This window comes from Phyllostomus discolor, chromosome 5 (genome assembly GCF_004126475.2).
Source record: "Phyllostomus discolor isolate MPI-MPIP mPhyDis1 chromosome 5, mPhyDis1.pri.v3, whole genome shotgun sequence".
Classification (NCBI taxonomy): Eukaryota; Metazoa; Chordata; class Mammalia; order Chiroptera; family Phyllostomidae; genus Phyllostomus; species Phyllostomus discolor.
In genome coordinates, this window is record NC_040907.2 from 111,107,898 (window position 1) to 111,126,991 (window position 19,094).

General features: G+C 35.6%; 1 protein-coding gene across 1 annotated transcript in view; it reads left to right on the plus strand.

Annotated features, from left to right (window-relative positions):
- Positions 1-19,094, plus strand: part of WAPL (WAPL cohesin release factor) — a 102,248-nt gene that overhangs the window by 21,925 nt on the left and 61,229 nt on the right. The window contains 2 exon segments of the mRNA XM_036026723.1: positions 11,470-12,516; positions 15,449-15,567. Of these exon segments, the coding sequence (XP_035882616.1) occupies positions 11,470-12,516; positions 15,449-15,567 (1,166 nt within the window).

A 19,094-nucleotide genomic window follows, 5' to 3' on the forward strand; every position in this document is an offset into this window, starting at 1 on the left:
TGATTCTGTGTGTAATATGTTTTATATATATATATAGTGCCTTTAAAAACACTTAAGGAAAGATTTTTTAAGATGTGAACTTAACTATATTTTTATATCTACCTTGTTCTTGTTTTTTAGCATCTTCATGGTTTTCCGTTGTATGGATGTACCTTGTACCTTAGTTTAAACTAGTCTCTTAGGGAATTTTGGCTATTTTAAGTTCTTTCCTATTACAAATAAATGCTACATTGATAATCTTTCTATTTACATTTTGAAGCATTATGTTTCAGTATAGGAGATGCTTCTGTAAGTGGAATTGCAAGGGCATACATTTTTTTTTCCCCTCCTCCTCCTATTAGACTGGACTTTGCCATTTGAAAAGTAGGAAAGTGTTTATTTTGGGAGCTTAAGTTTTAAATTTTAGGATATGTACATCTTGTTTTTTTAGTTTAAAATTTTTATTTGGAAGCTTCCCAGTCATCGCTAGTCATCCCTAGGGTGACCATTTATTATTGTTTCAGCCTTTCTGGTATAATGCTGTGCTCATCCAAGCAATTATGACTGTTATGTATAGTTAAATCCACATGCTCTTTGGCATCTTTCTCTTTCACTTATTGTATTTTGGGGCTAATTCTCTATCAATATATAAACATTTTTTTTTCTGGACTCCATTCATGTTTTACTTAAGATATTGCTGCATGGTGTGTCAGCTTCTATACATGCTAGAAATTCCTTAACTGAGTCTTTGTTGATGTCACACTTTTGAGTTGCTTTCACTGTTTCTGTGAAAGCTAAATTTTTAAGTTGCTTTAGTTTTCAAACAAACACCATTTAATAACTGTGTGACCATCAACCAATAACTTAAGTGTACTGTTTGTCATCTCCAGAATGGGATACAGGCTCATATTTTCTTATCTGAAGCCGCTGGAGCCAGATTTGTCTTGGAATTTAGAATTATTTTGGAATATAGAAAATGTATACATCCATCAGGGTCTAAGGTGTCAATCAAAGACAGTGTTTCCTCATAAAAATACCATCCTAATAGGATAAACACTATTAATAGCCTCACTTAGGTTAAGGTCAAGTTTTGCTTCAGAATTATTACCTTCCTCTGATGGCTGCTATGAGATCAAATGAATTGACAGAAAGTTTTTAGAACAGTACAAGAAACATGCTGATGGTTTTGTGAATATAAATTTAGTTCAACTTTGTTTTACCCTGATTTTTTCCCCTAGCTTTATTGAGGTATAATTGACATATAATGTTGTGCGCTTTGATTTTTAATTATAAATGAAAGAGTATCTTTTCATAAGTTATTCATTTCTATTTTTTTTTCTATTAATTGCCTCTGTATCTCTAGTTTTTTTCTACTGGGATGTTGGATTTATTGATGTGTAGAAATTCTTCATATATTTTAAGGAAATTAGAGTTTTATATTTTCCTAGTAACTACTGAGTGCCTATTTGATATCAGTACAGTTTGTTTGGTGATGATTGTTCAGGTTTTCCTATTTTTATTTTTTTTCCTTTTTTAAAAAAGATTTTATTTACTTATTTTTAGAGAGAGGGCAAGGGAGGGAGAAGAGAGGGAAAGACACATCAATATGTGGTTGCCTCTTGCATGCCCTGATGCCCTGCACTGGGTGGGGAACCTGGCTTGCAACCCAGGTATATGCCCTGGCTGGGAATTGAACCAGTGACCCTTTGGTTCACAGGTCTGAGCTCAATCTACTGAGCCACACCAGCCAGGGCTTGCTTATTTTTAATTGGATTGTTAATTTCTCATTGAATTTTAAAAGTCTTTTACATATTCTGGATACAGGACTTTTTATCAGATATATTTATTGCAGACATTTTTTCCAAGTCTGTGGCTTTCTCTTAACAGTATTTTTTGCAGGGAGATGTTACTAATTTTAATCAAGTTCCCCTTTTAAAAACAGATTTAGTTTTAGAGAGGAGGAAGGGAAGAGGAAAGGGAAGGAGAAAAATACAGAAGTGCGAGAGATATGTCAGTCCATCACCTCTCACATGCCCCAAGCTGGGGACCTGGCTTGCAACCCAGGCATGTACCCTGGCTGGAAGTCGAACCAGTGGTTCCCAGACTCGCACTCAGTCCACTGAGCCACAAGCCAGGGCTAATTAAATTCCATTTCATTAAACATTTCTTTTATGAGAATGAGGTATATACTCTCTTTTCCAGGCAGCTCCTTCTTTGTTGGGCAGTTCTAATTACTCTTAAATATTCTTGCTTGGACTCCTGGCCAAGATGGAGGCATAGGTGGATGCACCGTACCTCCACGCACAACCAAGACTGGAACAATAACAATTTAGAGGCAGAATAACACCCAGAACTGACAGAAAATTTATCTGAATGGAAATTGGACAGCCAAGAAGTTGGAATAGACCCGTTCATTCGGACTGGTAGGAGGGGCGGAGACAAGCAGCAGGGGTGCAGGACACAGCGCAGAGAACAGTGACAGTTGGGCGCATAAGGCAACCGGGAGCATGCAAGGCATCTGGGACACGCAAGATCTCAGTGGGTGGACCCTGAGTACGCAAGCAGCAGGTGGCAGACCCAATGAGGCGGCAATTGTGGAGCAGGGCAGAGCATGCAACCCAGGATCCCAGGGAAGGGACTGAGGTCCCATTGAGAACGAAGCTACTGCCATTGTTCCCTCTTGACCCCGCCCCCACATACAACGTCACAATCTAGCGACTGGGGTGCCCAACCCTGGTGAACACCTAAGGCTCCGTCCTTCACTGTAATAGAAGCAACCAGACCAAAAAAAAAAAAAAAGAGAGATGGCTCAAACGGAAGAAAAAATCAGTGCCCCAAAACTCATCCTTTTGAGTGACCAAGAGATAGCTAACTTATCAGATGCACAGTTAGCTAACTTATCAGATGCACAGTTCAAAACACCTGGTGATGAGGAAGCTCACAGAGTTGGTTGATTTTGGTCGCAAATTAGATGAACAAATGCAGGTTACCATAAAAGAAATGAAGGAAAATGCACAGGGAACCAATAGTGATAGGAAGGAAACTGGGACTCAAAACAATAGAGTGGACCAGAAGGAAGAAAGAAACAACCAAACAGGAAAGAATGGAGAAACAAGAATTCAAAAAAAAACCCGAGGAAAGGTTTAGGAACCTCCAGGACATCTTTAAACATTCCAACATCCGAATTATAGGGGTACCAGAAGGGGAAGAGGTAGAGCAACAGATTGAAAACGTATTTGAACAAATAATAAAGGAGAACTTCCCCATTCTGGCAAAGGAAATAGACTGCCAGGAAATCCAGGAAGCTCAGACAGTCCCAAAGAAGTTGGACCCAAGAAGGAACACACCAAGGCACATCATAATGACATTAGCCAAGGTAAAAATGAAGGAGAGAATCCTAGAAGCAGCAAGAGACAAGGGGGCAGTAAACTACAAAAAAGTTCCCATCAGACTGTCAGCTGATTTCTCAAAAGAGACCTTACAGGCAAGAAGGGGCTGGAAAGAATTATTCCAAGTCATGAAAGACAAGGACCTATATCCTAGATTACTCTATCCAGCAAAGCTTTCATTTAGAATGGAAGAGCAGATATAGTGCTTCTCAGATAAGGTCAAGTTAAAGGAGTTCATCATCACCAAGCCCTTATTATATGAAATGTTAAAGGGACTTATCTAAGAAAAGAAGATAAAAAAAATATAGTAAAAGGACAGCAAACTCACAATTATTAACAACCACACCTAAAGCAAAACCAAAAGAAACAGCAAACAACTAGAACAAGAACAGAACCACAGAAATGTAGATCACATGGAGGGTTAGCAACAGGGGAGTGGGAGGAGGAGAGACGGGGAAGAGGTACAGAGAATAAGTAGCATAGATTGTAGGTAGAAAATAGGGGGAGGGTAAGAATAGTATGAAAAATGTAGAAGCTAAAGAACCTATGACACATGGACATGAACTAAAGCGGGGGGGGGGATGTGGGTGGGAGAGGGTATACAGGGCGGAGGGGAGTGAAGGGGGAAAATGGAACAACTGTAATAGCATAATCAAAATATATTTTAAAAAATAAAATATTATCAGTTCTTATAGTTTTTATTAATTAAGTGATTTCTACACATTGAATAATTTTTTCCCTTTCCTCAGAGGTACTCAGATATTTAATTTAAAAGCAGCTTGTGTCCTGACTGGTATGGCTCAGTTGGTTGGGCATTGTCCCACAAAGCAAAAGGTTGTTGGGTTTAACTGACAATCAGGGCATATGTTTGGGTTGTGGTTCAGTTCCCAATCAGAGTGCATACCGAGAGTCAACCAATTGATGTCCTCTCTCACATCAATATTTTTCTCCCCCTCTCCCTCCCTTTCCTTCTCTGAATGAATGAATGAATGAAATCTTTAAAAGCAGTTCACACATGATGGTAGCACCCATTTACCTTCCAAGTTATTTCATGGGTTATGATGTACAAAGCCACTTATTTATGATTTGTACAGCCCTCTTAGCAGAAGTTGTAGGGGTGTGTGTGTGTGTGTTTTAATTGATTTGAGGGGGAGATAGAAACATTGATTTATTGTTCCACTTATTTATGCATTCATTGGTTGATTCTTGTATGTGCCCTGACTGGGGATCAAAGCCACAAGTTTGGTAGTTTGGCGTATTGGGGTGACTAACTAACTGAGGCACCCCTCCAGGGTTGAAGGTTTTATTTAAATTTAATTCTCAGCACATCACATGATATACATTTGCCCAATACATTAGATTTTTTAACCTCTCATTTGGATGTTTTTATTAATGTAGATTAAAAGTACATGATTTACAGGTACATGAGTATTTAAGTAAAAATGAAGGTCAGTAATAAAAAAGAAGATAGTTTGTCTGCTTTAGTATTTCAGTTTTTTTAGCAGCCATCACTACAGTTAGTGTAATGTAACATAACTCAGTATGGGTCTTTTTGTGAGGTCTTGGGCCATTGGTTTAATTGGTAGCCTTTGCTGTTGTTAGCCTCTCTTTCCTCATCTGTGTAATGATGGGTTTGGTGAAAAGTGAAAGAAACTATTTTCACTTTTTTATAAGAAGGGTGAAGGAAATACACAAGATCTGTCCAGAAGGTATCCAGCCATGTAATATGAAAAATGGAGACATTTATTGAAGAAGATACAAAACACAAGAAACACTGTACATGGGACAATGACGCCTCAGTGCCCTTGAGAGTAGGCACCTTGAGACTTCACACAGTTTTCCCAATAGCTATTGGCTGCCCCTTCGTATTTTCCTGAATCTCATTGAAGGCCTGAAATCTCTTCCCTTTCAAGGCGATTTTAGTTTTGGGAAAAGCCAGAAGTCGCAGGGCACCAAATCTGGGCTGTAGGGGGCCTGAGTCACTCAGGTGATTTGATGTTGTGCCAAAAAACTCTGCACAAGATGTGATGCATGAGCAGGTGCATTGTTGTGATGAAGCTGCCAATCACCAGTTGCCCATAGCTGCGTCCTTCTGAATCATCCCAACGGTTTCCACAGAGGAATGTTCAAGTTTAATGCAAAATTTGACACAGATTCATTGCTCTACTCGCTCAGTCATTTTGAATGCAACGGCCCCACAATGCACATGATCACTCACTCAATGGTGTCTACCACCGCCACTGACTAGTACGGTGAAGTCGTCATTGTTCACACATTCGAATTCCAGTCCACTCTCCTTGGCTGCTAGGTTACACTGATATCACACAAACCATTCTCATTATATTAACAATGGCTGGACTTTTTCTGGACAGACCTTGTATATGTTGTTAATGTGTGTGCATGTGCATCCATCTCTAGGAAATGCACATAGTGTTTTTTCTTTTGAAAATTTGTTTCTATTTTTAGAGAGGGAAAGGGAGGGAGAAAGAGGAAGAGATACCGATCAGTTGCCTGTCCAATGCAAAACCAGGGACCAAACTCAAACCTAGGTATGTGCCCGGATGGGGAATGGAAGCAGCAAACTTTTGCTTTTGTTCTATTTTTATCCCCACCTATTCTCTTTTAAAAATGGATTATTTTGAATTAAGCCTAGGCATTGTACTACATACATAAATGTAATTCTTTTACAGGTAAGGTTTCCAAAAAGATATCTATAGTACTAAGGTAAAGTACTTAACTATGTACCTTGGTCAATTTTTATGTTTTAAGCTTTTGAACAGGCTATATATGGACAGTACACTATTCAAGAGGTACAGATGTCTCCTCATTCATCCCCATCCCTAATGGCAGCTATATTTATACATAATATTTTATACATGATGTAGATCTGCCTCATTCTTTTTATAATTACGTAGTATTTAGATACGTACTGGGTGATAATTTAGGTTTTTATTGATAGGTATTTGTGTTTATGAAAACAAAAACTAGAGAACAATGTTGTGAGTTTCCTTGTTATATTTCATACTCATGGATAGTTTTTGTAAATACTTAACAAATAAAACTGCTTGCTTAAAGGTAAGTTTATTTCTTTGACGGGTACATTTTTAATTCTAAAAATATTACCAAATTGCTCTTTGTAGTGGTTGTACTGACATATGCTCCTACAGAAATGTAGTTCTATTTTTTATTGCTATGCAGTATTTCTTTGTATGAAAAGATTACTCTAGGTTATACTGTTAATGAATATTTAGGTTTCATTGTTTTGCAGTGATGTTGCTGTGAACATATTTGTTATGTTGAACGATGTGGAATTGCTAATATTTGATTATTTTAAAAATGAGAGTTTTATATGGTTCAGTTTAATAGGTCTTTTGGTGCACATATGCATGAGTTTCTCTTAGGTAAGTACTTTTTAAGTGGAGTTTCTGGGTCTTATGTGTTAAACAACACTGGTTGTGTGTGTGGTAATGTCTCATAGTTTTAAATTGCATCTTTCTAGTAACTAATGAATATAAGCACCTTTTAATATATATATATTTTATATGTTTGTTGGATATCCTTTCTTATCAAATGATTGGTCAGGTCCCTTGATATCTTTTACTATTGAGTTGTTGGCATTCCTTTTGTAGTCTGTATACCTCCCATTTCCACTATGGTTTGTCTGGTAGTTCTCGTAAGTAGTGTGGTTTTTTCATAAGTAGTGGGTTTTTTTTGTTGTTTTTTTTTTCCAGTGTGTGTTTGTTTTTTTTTAAATGTACAAATTGGTTTTGATGCAATATCTTTTCCTTTATGGTTAATGCTTTTGGTATCTTGTTTTTAAGAAATCTTTCTGTGCCTGACAACATAGAGTATACTCCTGTGTTTTAAAACTTTTACCTTTTCTCCTTCATATTTAGGTTTCTGATTCATCTGGGTTTGTAGGAAGAACTCTTTAAATTAAGGAAATTGACCTTCTAAAAATAAAATGAATTACAATTATATTTTCTACATTTTTTTGACAACTTTTTTTTGCAGGGCTGAAATTTTAGATTTTATGTAAATTAATGTGGATTATGAGTTTTGTATCAGAGAAGGAACTTCATCATTCCAGGGTAATGCATTTTTAAAAATTATCTTTTGTGCCCTGGCTTGTATGCCCAGTGTATTGAGCACTGGCCTGTGAACTGCTGAAAGGTTAGATTTCTAGTGGATTCCTTGTCAGGACACATACCTGGGTTGTGGGCCAGGTCCCCAGTAGGTGGCATGTGAGAGGTAACTGATGAGATGTTTCTCTCTTTCTTTCTCCCTCCCTTTCCATCTTTCTAAAAATAAATAAGTAAAACCTTTTGAAAAATTATTTTATAAAATCTAGTTTCCGTTTTTGTGTTTAAGCCTTAGATTCATCTAAAATATATTTTCATGTTTGAGGGAAAATCCAGCTTTTCTTTTTCCCACATATTTAAGTACCTTTATTGAATAATCTATCTTTGTAGAGAATTGATATTACAGTCAGCATATACTGATCTCCTGCGTTTGGTTTGCTCTTTCTCTTGTCCTTTAAACAAATAAAAAATATAGAGTGTTTGAAAACTTGGTAAAACAATAGATGCTCTCCTTGAAAAATGGGTGCATAAACTTTTTTTCATACAGTTTCATAAGATTTGCATAACCTGTAAAAGGCATTCATAGATCTTTGATCGAACTCTCCTTCCTACTTTTTAAATACTTCAGCGAGTTCACTTCACTCACTGAAGCCTTGCATCAGGGGTGCCAAACTCATTTTCACTGGGGGCCACATCAGCCTCGTGGTTGCCTTCAAAGGGCTGAAATAATTTTAGGACTGTATAAATGTAACTGTTAAGGCGTTGAAATTACATTTGACCCTTTGAAGGCAACTGTGAGGCTGATGTGGCCCCCAGTGAAAATGAGTTTGACTTCCCTGCCTTACATCATCCTACCTGTTTAATTTCTTCTATATAAAAGTGTATATACACTCATTATTGAAAAGTACTGATATGCTTATATTTATTATTAAGGGAGTCATTTGTTTCCCTTTAAACTTAAAAATCCTTAAGAAAATAATGGGCATTTAATTAGTCTTTTATGTGAGGTTGCTCACTGTTTTGTTTTTTTTTAGATAATCGGAATGAGGATTAGAGAAGTAATATGACTTGGCAAACTTTTACACATGTAGTTGTTGGCTTAGCTGTGTGGTTCAACCCCATGCTGTTTAAAACTCCCAAATTCTGTGTAGTCTTCATTAAGATAAATTCCCTCCCTTGTGTGTTACCTAATACACTAAAGATTGAGTAACTATCAAGTGATGCTAAAATGAAATGAAGTCAAAAGGCATTAAGTATCTAATTGAATTACAGATGGTGCTCAGTTAAGTTGTGTACCAAACTTTCTACACATCCATTGTTTACCCTTTAGCTTGAGGAAAAGCAGTAGGCCTTATAATGTGGTTATGGATTCCTTGCATGAAACTGATAGACACAGGACATAAGGGAGTTAGTTTATTTTTTTAATACTCACTGGAGGACATGCTTACTGATTTAGTTTTTCGGCAAGAGAGGGAGAGAAACATCAGTCGGTTCCCTCTTGTACCCAAGCTTGACTGGAGACTGAACCTTCAACCCAGGCATGTGCCTTGACGGAAAATTGAACTGGTGACCTTTTGTTTTACTGGATGGTGCTTTAATCCTCTGAACCACACAGTCAAGGCAAAAGCATTTGTTTTATATATTAGGATACTCTTGTGGAGAACTTGGACAGCTTTTCTTAGGCAGAACTTTTTGTTGATTAAATTGGATTTTATCTGTGTAATGTATTTCAGAAGTTTAAAAATGTAATGTACTGTAATAATTCAACTGTAGGATTGTTTGCATATATAATTAAATACATGAATAGATTATACTTACTAATACAACTTAATTGTATATCTTTTAGATGTAACTTGTTTCTATAGGGCTCTTTATTACTCTGCATTTAAAACAAATTTATAAGATAGGCTCACAACTCTTATATAAAGACAGCTTATTTATGAGAATAGTTACTATTAAGACATAATATGGACTTTCTGATTTTAGGGTAAATGAATGTAATAAGTGAAGCTTGGAGTAGTAATTTTTAATAAAGTTTAATAAAGTTTATTGTTCACTTAAACTTTTAATTTTAAGTCAGAAGGTGTTTATTACATAAAATAATTAGAAACAGCCTAAATAAATTTTGTGACATTAAGACAATGGGATGTGCTATACAGTTATAAATATGATGTAGTATGACATTCAGTTGACATCTTACGAACCTTTATGGAGCTAAATACTAATCATTCCCATAAACATTTATTCCTAAATAGTTCCTTCAGTAACAATATGAAGTAGTTGGGGTTAGTGGCTTCCTTTTTAAACAGGTGAGGCAATTAAAGTGTTCAGGAAAACTCCCAAAGTTAGGAGTCTTACCCGAGCTCTAAAGAACTAGTTTAACCATGGAAATAATAGTTTCTGGATTCAGCTAATAGTGCTCTTTCCACTTGTTATAAAAGCAGTCATATTATTTCTTCAGGTGTGAATTTAGACTTGGCCTTACTGTTCCTCCTTTTAGAGTATCAGATGTCACCCTGACAGGGTGGCTCAGTTGGTGGGTGTGTGGTCACGGGTTCGACCTCTGGTCCAAGCCTCTGCCTAGGTTCTGCGTTTGGTCCCTGGTTGGAGTATATAGGAGAAGGCAGTCAATTGATATTTTTTTCTCACATCTATGTTTCCCTTCCTCCCTCCCTCTCTAAAATTTCAATGAAGAAAATGTCTTCAGGTGAGGATAAAAAAATAGTTATCAGATGTCATAGCTTTTAAATTTTGGTTTTAATATTTTATACTTAGTGATTGGAACTTCTAAGGTTATGATATTATAGTACCTAGCCTTGAGCTGGGAAATATCTAAGAATAAAACATATACCTATAATATAAATTAGATGTCTCCTAAATAAATATTGAGTAAATACAAATCGTAACAAGTTAAATAACATTTAAACCCATTGGGTAGCATTAACAAGTATAGGTACACTTTTATTTTTTGGTGTAAACATTTGCCAGTGTTTTTCTACCAGTGAGTGCTGGGAAAATTAACATAAGTTTGAATTGTGTTTCCATCTCTCATTTAGAAAGGTTAACAAAAATGTCTCTGATAAAAAGTACAGACAACAAAAATGATTCCTCAAGTACAAAATGAATAAGCAGTTTAAAATTTACTCCTGACTGATATGCATAAATAACCACTGTAGCCATTTAACTTAGGCATATCAGAGCCACTATTTAAAAAAAATTATTGGCCCTGACTGGTGTGGCTCAGTGGGTTTGGTCATCATCCTGCAAAGCATAAGTTCACTGGTTCAATTCCTGGGCAGGGCACATGCCTGGGTTGCAGGCTTGATCACTGGTGTGAGAGGCAACTGATCGATGTTTCTCTCTCACATCAATGTTTCTCTCTCTTTTTCCCTCGCCCTCTCTCTGAAAAGAAAGAAAATCTTTTAAAAAGCCAACATCTTTGAAAATATTTTAAAAAATTATTTGAAGTCATATGACTTTTAATTAATATGAAGAAAGAATGGAAAGCAGAAATAGCTAAAGAGACCTGATCTTGTGACAGGTTTCTGGACAGAGCTGATTTGCCTGATGTGTACTCTTACCCCAGAGAAGTACAAATATATCAGGATGTTTTTATTTATTGTATTGATACTGTTTTTATTCTACTAAATACATTTTAATTTAAGCATTTTTATTTGACAGACTCATGGTACCTCTGAGGTTTGGCTGAGTCATTTATATGTCATTTTGAATTGATCCAGTTCCTTAGCATTATTGAAATCTCTTGAATTAGAACAGTAATTTTAAGGGACCCGGGTTCCTAGGGAGAGGTCACTAGAAGGCATGAAAGCTGTATGTGTATATATACAAAAAAATGTGGAAGGGGAAATGTCAAATGTATAAACATTAATTTTACAATTTAAAATTATTGCAATTCAAAATTAATTGATTCTGTCCTATTAGTCAAATATCCTTGTTATTTGTTAATTTACTTTGATGTCTCTTGTCTTTAATCCTTTGACTTAATTTTTATTTTATAGATAAAGTGGAGAATTTTAGTGATGAATATGAAAAGAATAGTCACCATATTTACAAAAATGCTGAAGACATTACTAAAAAACTCAATGCAGAAACTATAGTGGCTTCTGGATACAAAGCTGATGAAATCAAGGAAACAAATGATACTTGGAACTCCCAACTTGGAAAAAGGTCAGACTCTCCATCAGAAATATCTCTGATTAAGGGATCTGTAAGAACTGGTTTGTATGAATGGGATAATGATTTTGAAGATGTCAGATCAGAAGATTGTATCTTAAGTTTGGATAGTGATCCTCTTTTGGAGATGAAGGATGAGGATTTAAAAAATCGATTGGAAAATCTGAATGAAGCCATTGAGGAAGAAGACATCATGCAAAGCGTTCTTAGGCCAAGCAACTGTAGGACGTACTGTAGGGTCAATAAAGCAAAATCCTCACAAGGAACATCAAATTTTGATAAGCTGTTAGATGGCACCAGTCAGGCTTTAGCCAAAGCAAACAGTGAATCAAGTAAAGATGGCCTGAATCAGGTAAAGAAAGGCAGTGTAAGTTGTGGGACCAGTTTTAGAGGGACAGTTGGACGGACTAGAGATTACACTGTTTTACATCCATCTTGCTTGTCAGTTTGTAATGTTACCATACAGGATACTATGGAACGCAGCATGGATGAATTTACTGCATCAACTCCCGCTGATTTGGGAGAAGCTGGCCGTCTAAGAAAAAAGGCAGATATTGCAACTTCTAAGACCACTACTAGATTTCGACCTAGTAATACTAAATCTAAAAAGGATGTTAAACTTGAATTTTTTGGTTTTGAAGATCATGATGAAACAGGAGGTGATGAAGGAGGTTCTGGGAGTTCTAATTACAAAATTAAGTATTTTGGCTTTGATGATCTCAGTGAAAGTGAAGATGATGATGATGATGACTGTCAAGTGGAAAAAAAGACAAGCAAAAAAAGAACTAAAACAGCTCCATCATCCTCCTTGCATCCTCCTCCAGAAAGCAATGATAATTCCCAGGACAGTCAATCTAGTACTAATAATACAGGTAAGACGTTTAAGAAAATATTATTGTAATAAATCCCTGTCAAGCTTAAATCAGCAGCTACATAGTTTCCTCCTAGATACTCAACTTTAACTTATGTTTAATTTTAATAGAAGTACTGTTTAGAACAGGAGTGCCCAACCCTTTGGCATCTCTGCACCACACTGGAAGAAGAGTTTGTCTTGGGCCACACATAAATACACAAATACTAACGAAAACTGATGAGCAAAAAAAAGGTCCGTGCATAATTTTCATGATATTCGCCACCACAGATAAGCAAAAGTAGTCCTCGCATAATAACCCTAATTATGCAGCAGCACTTTCGCTAATCTTTTAAAATCATCAAGCAGGTCCCAAATTTGTGATCACTAATATAAAAAAATGTACGTATCTAAGTAGCAAAACTTAGTATAATACTAAGTAATGTTTTAAGTAAATTTACGATATTGTGTTTCATAGCCATCCTGGGCTGCAATTTGGACACTCCTGGTACCTTATCCAAAGATACAACATTTTAGGTGTTAATAATCAAGTTCTATATTGTAAGGAACTAATTTGTAGATCATGGAGTCTTTCCATATTTTTGAATTCTACCTTTAGTACTTGAGAATTTTTAAAAGAGACAGAGTGTGTGTATGTGTATGTTCATGGTTAGCAGACATCTTGATGTTTCAGTTTTGAAAATTTGAATGTATTGGAGACATAAGGATAGATTTTGGACATTTAGAATTACATTGATAGTAGATGGTTGTAATGAGGGAAATACTAGAAAATTAAAATTGATTAACAGCTGTGCATTTGGCTCAAAAGTAATCAACTAATGAATGTTTAAAACATTCTCAAGAAATCTTAAGTTTAAAGATTTAATTAAGATTTAATTTAATTAATTAAAATTAAATCTTTAACAGTAAAAATTAAATCTTAAAAATTATTTTCTTAAACTTATTTAATAAAATTGAAAAGTGATAGTTAAGTATTGATTCTTAATAGTAAAAATTTAATTCGTCTTTTAATATAGTAGGATCACTAATGACTATAGGTCCTCAAGGAGTTGATAGTCTTCACTGTGAGAGACAAATAAAAGGAATAGGTTAGCTTTGCTATAGTTATTAGCTCACAGAGGCTTTGTGAAGTGGATTGACTGTTGAGTGAGGAAGAGTATGTGAAAACCTCTGGGACAGGAGCTATATTTATTTGTATTAGACCAAATGCAGTTTTTCTGTATTGGTTTACTTGTTACATAAAGCTTTTGTCCTGCTAGGGTCATAGAGGAAGTGTCATGGTGAATTAGAATTCTAATAGTACTCTTCCACATAGGTTTTCACATAGAATATAAATCATACTTGAAACCACCTACTATTTTGCCTTATTTGGCTTAAAAATAGTTTTGCTAGATTAGAATTACTGTTCTTTTAAACGATTTTATTTTTTTATTTCTAGAGAAGGGAGAGAGAATAAGAGAAACATCCATGTGTGGTTGCCCCTCGTATGCCCACTACAGGGGACCTGGCCTGCAACCCAGGCATGTGCCCTGACTAGGAATTGAAACAGCGACTCTTTGCTTCACAGTCTGGTGCTCAATCCACTGAGCCACACTAGCCAGGGTGAGATTAGAGTTACTATTAATTTCAAAACTGGAATTATATAGCCCTCTAAAGGGCTCACCCCTGACTCCCCTACTGCAAAAAAATAAGAGTATTGTCAGAATTTTCCATGTTGTCTTGAATGTCTTTGGAGAACTAAAATTTTAAGAACCTTGCTATAGTTACTTGAGATCTACTGGGAAATCAGATTTAAAGTTAATCTCTCAGGGGGATGATAAGTAGCAGTGTATGAAAACTGAGCTCCTGTCCTGCTGCAATTTATGTAGCTCTTATGCTAACCTTGATAGCAAATTACCTGCAGTTGAATATCTGTGGCTGAAATTTATATCTTGGGGTAATGTAACCTTTTAGACTTTAAAATGTGAAATCAGCCCTGGCTGGTGTGGCTGAGTGGATTGAGTGCTGGCCTTGAACTGAAGGTTCAAGGTTTAGATTCCCAGTCAGGGCACATGCCTGAGTTGCTGGCCAGGTCCCCAGTTTGGGGCATGTGAGGGGCAACTGATTGATGTATCTCTCTTACATTGATGTTTCTTTCCTTCTTTTTCTCCCTCCTTCCCCTGCCCTCAAAAAATAAATAAAAACAATCTTTTTTTAAAAAGTGAAATCATTAGGCTCTTTCAAAAACTTGATACCAAATAAAATTTTAAAATTAGAGACCATTTGATTTGCAGTTTAAATCTTCATAGAATGTATAAAATAACAAACATTTTTAATGTTTGGTCTTGAGAAAAGTTATCATCTCTCCTTTTCAAAGCTTTAAAAAAATAAACATTTATAATTATTTGGGAATTAATCTGATCTTTTGTGTGAGGACCCTTAAATTATTGAACTACATTGTATTAGGTCATTTTGTATCTTTTGTCAAAGATAGCTATCCTTTAAAATCTTTTAAAGTAGATGTAAGTGGGCATTCTTTGAAGGCCAACATGACTGTGTCCTTAAATTCTAGGAAAATGTTATAGATACCACCTGATTTGTGTGTGTGTGTGTGTGTGTGTGTTTAAACTAGACTATGCCAATGTCAGTGTCCATATCCAGGAGTTATTTTGTAAAAGAATTGATTTTACCATTTATACAAAATAAAACTGGAACAACTAGGTTTCTGATTTTTTTCTTGATGGGGGTGGTGGGGGTGGGACAAGTAGGGTGAGAGTGGGAGAATGAGACTGAATATTGTTGGGAATATTTTGTATTTTGTCAACTATGTGGTGCTTCTGTTCCTTTGTTCTTTTTCCTCTACAGTATCCCTCTCTCCCCATCAAATGTGTATAGGTCATTTGGTAGAAAATTTCAAATATTAGAAAGCTAGCTACTTTTGATTACCATTTCAGAAAACTTGGATTTCACAGAGGACTTGCCTGGTATACCTGAAAGTGTGAAGAAGCCCCCAAATAAACAAGGAGATAAATCAAAGGAAAATACCAGGAAGATTTTTAGTGGCCCGAAACGGGTAAGTAAGGCATTATCTATGACTTGTGTTATGTTTATTATTGGAGGGCTCAGTTCTTTATTTTTTTTTTAATTTGGAAATCACTGACAAACATGGCAATTAACTTTTCTTGCAAAGAATAAATGTAAGTCGTTTTTTTAAAACACTGTCACCATTTTTTTCAAAGCGTGGTAAAATATATTTATTATATGCAAATAGACACCTTGGTGACTTGGTGACATTAAATACATTCACAGTGTTGTATAACCATCACCATTATTTATATCCAAAACATTTTAATCATCTTTAACAAAAATTCTGCACCCATTAAACAATAACTCCTATGATTCTCTGTACCTTTACTTCTTCCTCCCAGTCCCAGTAAACACTATTTTTTCTGTCTCTATGAACTGGCCTGTTGTATCTCATGTAAGCAGGTTATTTCACTAAGCATAATCTTGTTAAGATCCATCAATGCTATAGCCTGTATCAAAATTTCATTCCTTTTATGGGCTAAATAATATTCCATTGTGTATCCATTTATCTGTTGTTGGACATTTGGGTTATTTTTACCTTTTTGGCCATTTGAGTCCCTGCTTTCAATTCTGTTGGATGTATACCTAGGAGTAGAATTTTGGGGACATATGGTAGGTCTTTGTTTAACTGCCCAACTATTTTCTACTTTGGCTGTACCATTTTATACTCCTACCAGCAATGCATGAGGATTCTAATTTCTCCATGTCCTCACCAGTACATATATTTTAGTTTTCGTTTTTTTTTTTTTTTTATAATAGCTATACTAATGGCTGTGAAATGGTATCTCATTGTGGTTTGATTTGCATTTTCTTAACCAGTGATATTGAACATCTTTTCATGTCCTTGTTGGGTATCTGTTTTGGAAACATGTCTAATTCAGGACCCTTTGCTCATTTTTGAATTGAGTTGTTTTTATTGTTGAGTTACGGTTCTTTTATATTCTAGATATTAATCCCTTATTAGATACATAATTTGTACATAGATTTCCCCATTCTGTGAGCTGTCTCTTTACTCATTTGATAGTGGGCTTTAATACACAAAAGTTTTTAAAATTTTTATTCTTTTAATTTTAAGATTATTTTATTTTTAATTTTAGAGAGAAGGAAAGGGAGGGAGAAAAGAGGGCAAGAAACAAAGAGGGCAAGGCAACATTGGTTGCCTTCCTGTGTGCCCCAGGGGACCAAACCTGCAACTCAGACATATGCCTTGGTGGGGAATCAAACTGTGGTGACCTTTTGATTTACTGGACAATGCCCAGCTAACTGAGCCACAGTGGCAGGGCACCCAAGTTTTAACTTCAGCCAATTTCAGTTTATTTTTTTTTTTTGTTGCCTGTGCTTTTGGTGTCATATCCAAGAAATCATAGTGAAATCAAATGTCATGTAAGCTCTTCCAATGTTTTCTTGTAAAAGTTTGAACTTTAAAACTTACATTTAAATCTTTGATTCATTTTGAGTTAATTTTTATATATGGTGTAAGCAGTGGTCCCCAACCTTTTTGACACTATGAACCGGTTTCATGGAAGACAATTTTGGGGGGAGCGGGGTTGAGGAGTGGCCGCAGGGGTATGGGGTAGGAGGCAAAGCTCAGGTGGTAATGGAGGGAAAGCTTCCCTCACCTGCTACTCACCTGCTGCAGTGTGGCCTGGTTCCTAACAGGCCACAGACCAGTACACTGATCCATGGCCCGGGGATCGGAGACCCCTGGGTCTAAGTTAAGGGTCCAGCTTCATTTTTAATGCATTATGTGAGTCATTTTAATATGGTTTAGCATAATATTGAGAATAATTTGCTTGACTTTACCGTTTTATTAAAAATTTCTTAAATTAGCCTTGGCTGGCGTAGCTCAGTGGATTGAGCTCGGACTGGGAACCAAAGTGTCCCAGGTTTGATTCCCAGCCAGGGTACATACCTGGGTTGCAGGCCATAACCCCCAGCAACCGCACATTGATGTTTCTCTCTCTCTCTCTGTCTATCTCCCTCCCTTCCCCTCTAAAAATAAACAAATAAAATCTTTTTAAAAATTTCTTAAATTAAGTTGTTTTATAGTGTTAAATCTATTTGTTATTGAACATTATAGTTAGAAGTTGTCTGAACCTTTTATAGATTGAATTGATTTTAAATAACTGAAGAATGAATGTGTCTTATGGCTTCATTTAATTTTTATTTTTTTACTCTTTGTAAAGAGGAAATTGGGAATCTTGTCAAAGTAATTGTGCCCTACTCCTGTGCCCCTGGGTGCCTCACCCCCAGGAGAAAAAAGTGCTTAATGCTAATTTCAACAGAGCTAACTTGTTCTAGGGCTAGGAGCCAGAGTGGTGTGGTGTAGACTAGTCATTAACGCTTAGGTGAGGTTTTTGGTTTATTGAAAATTGTGTATGACATGCATTGATTTCCAGAGCAGCAATTTAAATCAATCTGGTTTTTTTTGGTCTCAGGACCACTCTACAGTCGTAAAAAAACTTTTGAGAATCACAAAGAGCTTTTGATTATATGTTATATCAATATCATCAAATTAGAGAAATGAAAACATTTCAAACATTTAACAGTTTTACTTTAAAATAACAGTAACCTATTACATGTTAACATATTTTTATGAAAAAATTTTCTTTAAAAAATAGAATAACATTGTCTTACATTTTTTGCAACTTTTAAAAAAAAGTTTGGCTTAAAATTGACAGCTGGATTCTCATATCCCCTGCATTCCATATATTTCATTATATTATTTTGGTTGAAATATATGAAGAAATCCAGCCTCACACAAATATGTGGTTATATTTTCAGTAGCCTATTCACATATCTGCCAACAATCTGTGATACTACACTTAACTCAACAAGTAGGATTTTTTTGAAGATTAGTTTCTTAAAGAACTTGGTATCTAAAACCATTCCAATGAACTTTCTATGCTGTTACATTAAAATCTATTAGTCTGTCTTGCACTTTGAATGCATTTTTTTACACATGCCTGCTTGTAACAATTATACATTGGTCATTTGTAAAATTCTGGTTATATTCATGCAGATCTTTCAAAGGGGCTCACATCTCATTATGCAGCATCAAAAATTTTTGTTAATATTGCTGCCAAACTCATCACAAAATCCTTTTACAAGACCAATACTCTAACCCATCACAAAATCCTTTTAAGTATTGGGAAGCTATCAAGTTCACAGTTTTTCAAAATTTTAGTTTTTGCTTAAAAGTTGAAAATGTTTTATTGGTAGAAATTACTTTAGGGAAAATGACTGACAGTGAGAGGACCACTTTGTTTAATTGGAAAAATGTCTGCCTAATAAAGTCTGTGTAGGCATAGTGTGTCAATCTTTCAAGTAAGGAATGGTGTGCCAGGAAAGAAAGTGGCTAGTTTAGCTTGCAGCCTGAGCAGTGGTGTTTTTTTTCTTTAACTGAACCACCATACTTTGTATACAGCAGAGGAGTTTTATGCATACTCGTTTTGTCACACAGAATATTAGTGCATCAAGGGTTGTGATTTGATAAAATTAATACTTTTTAGT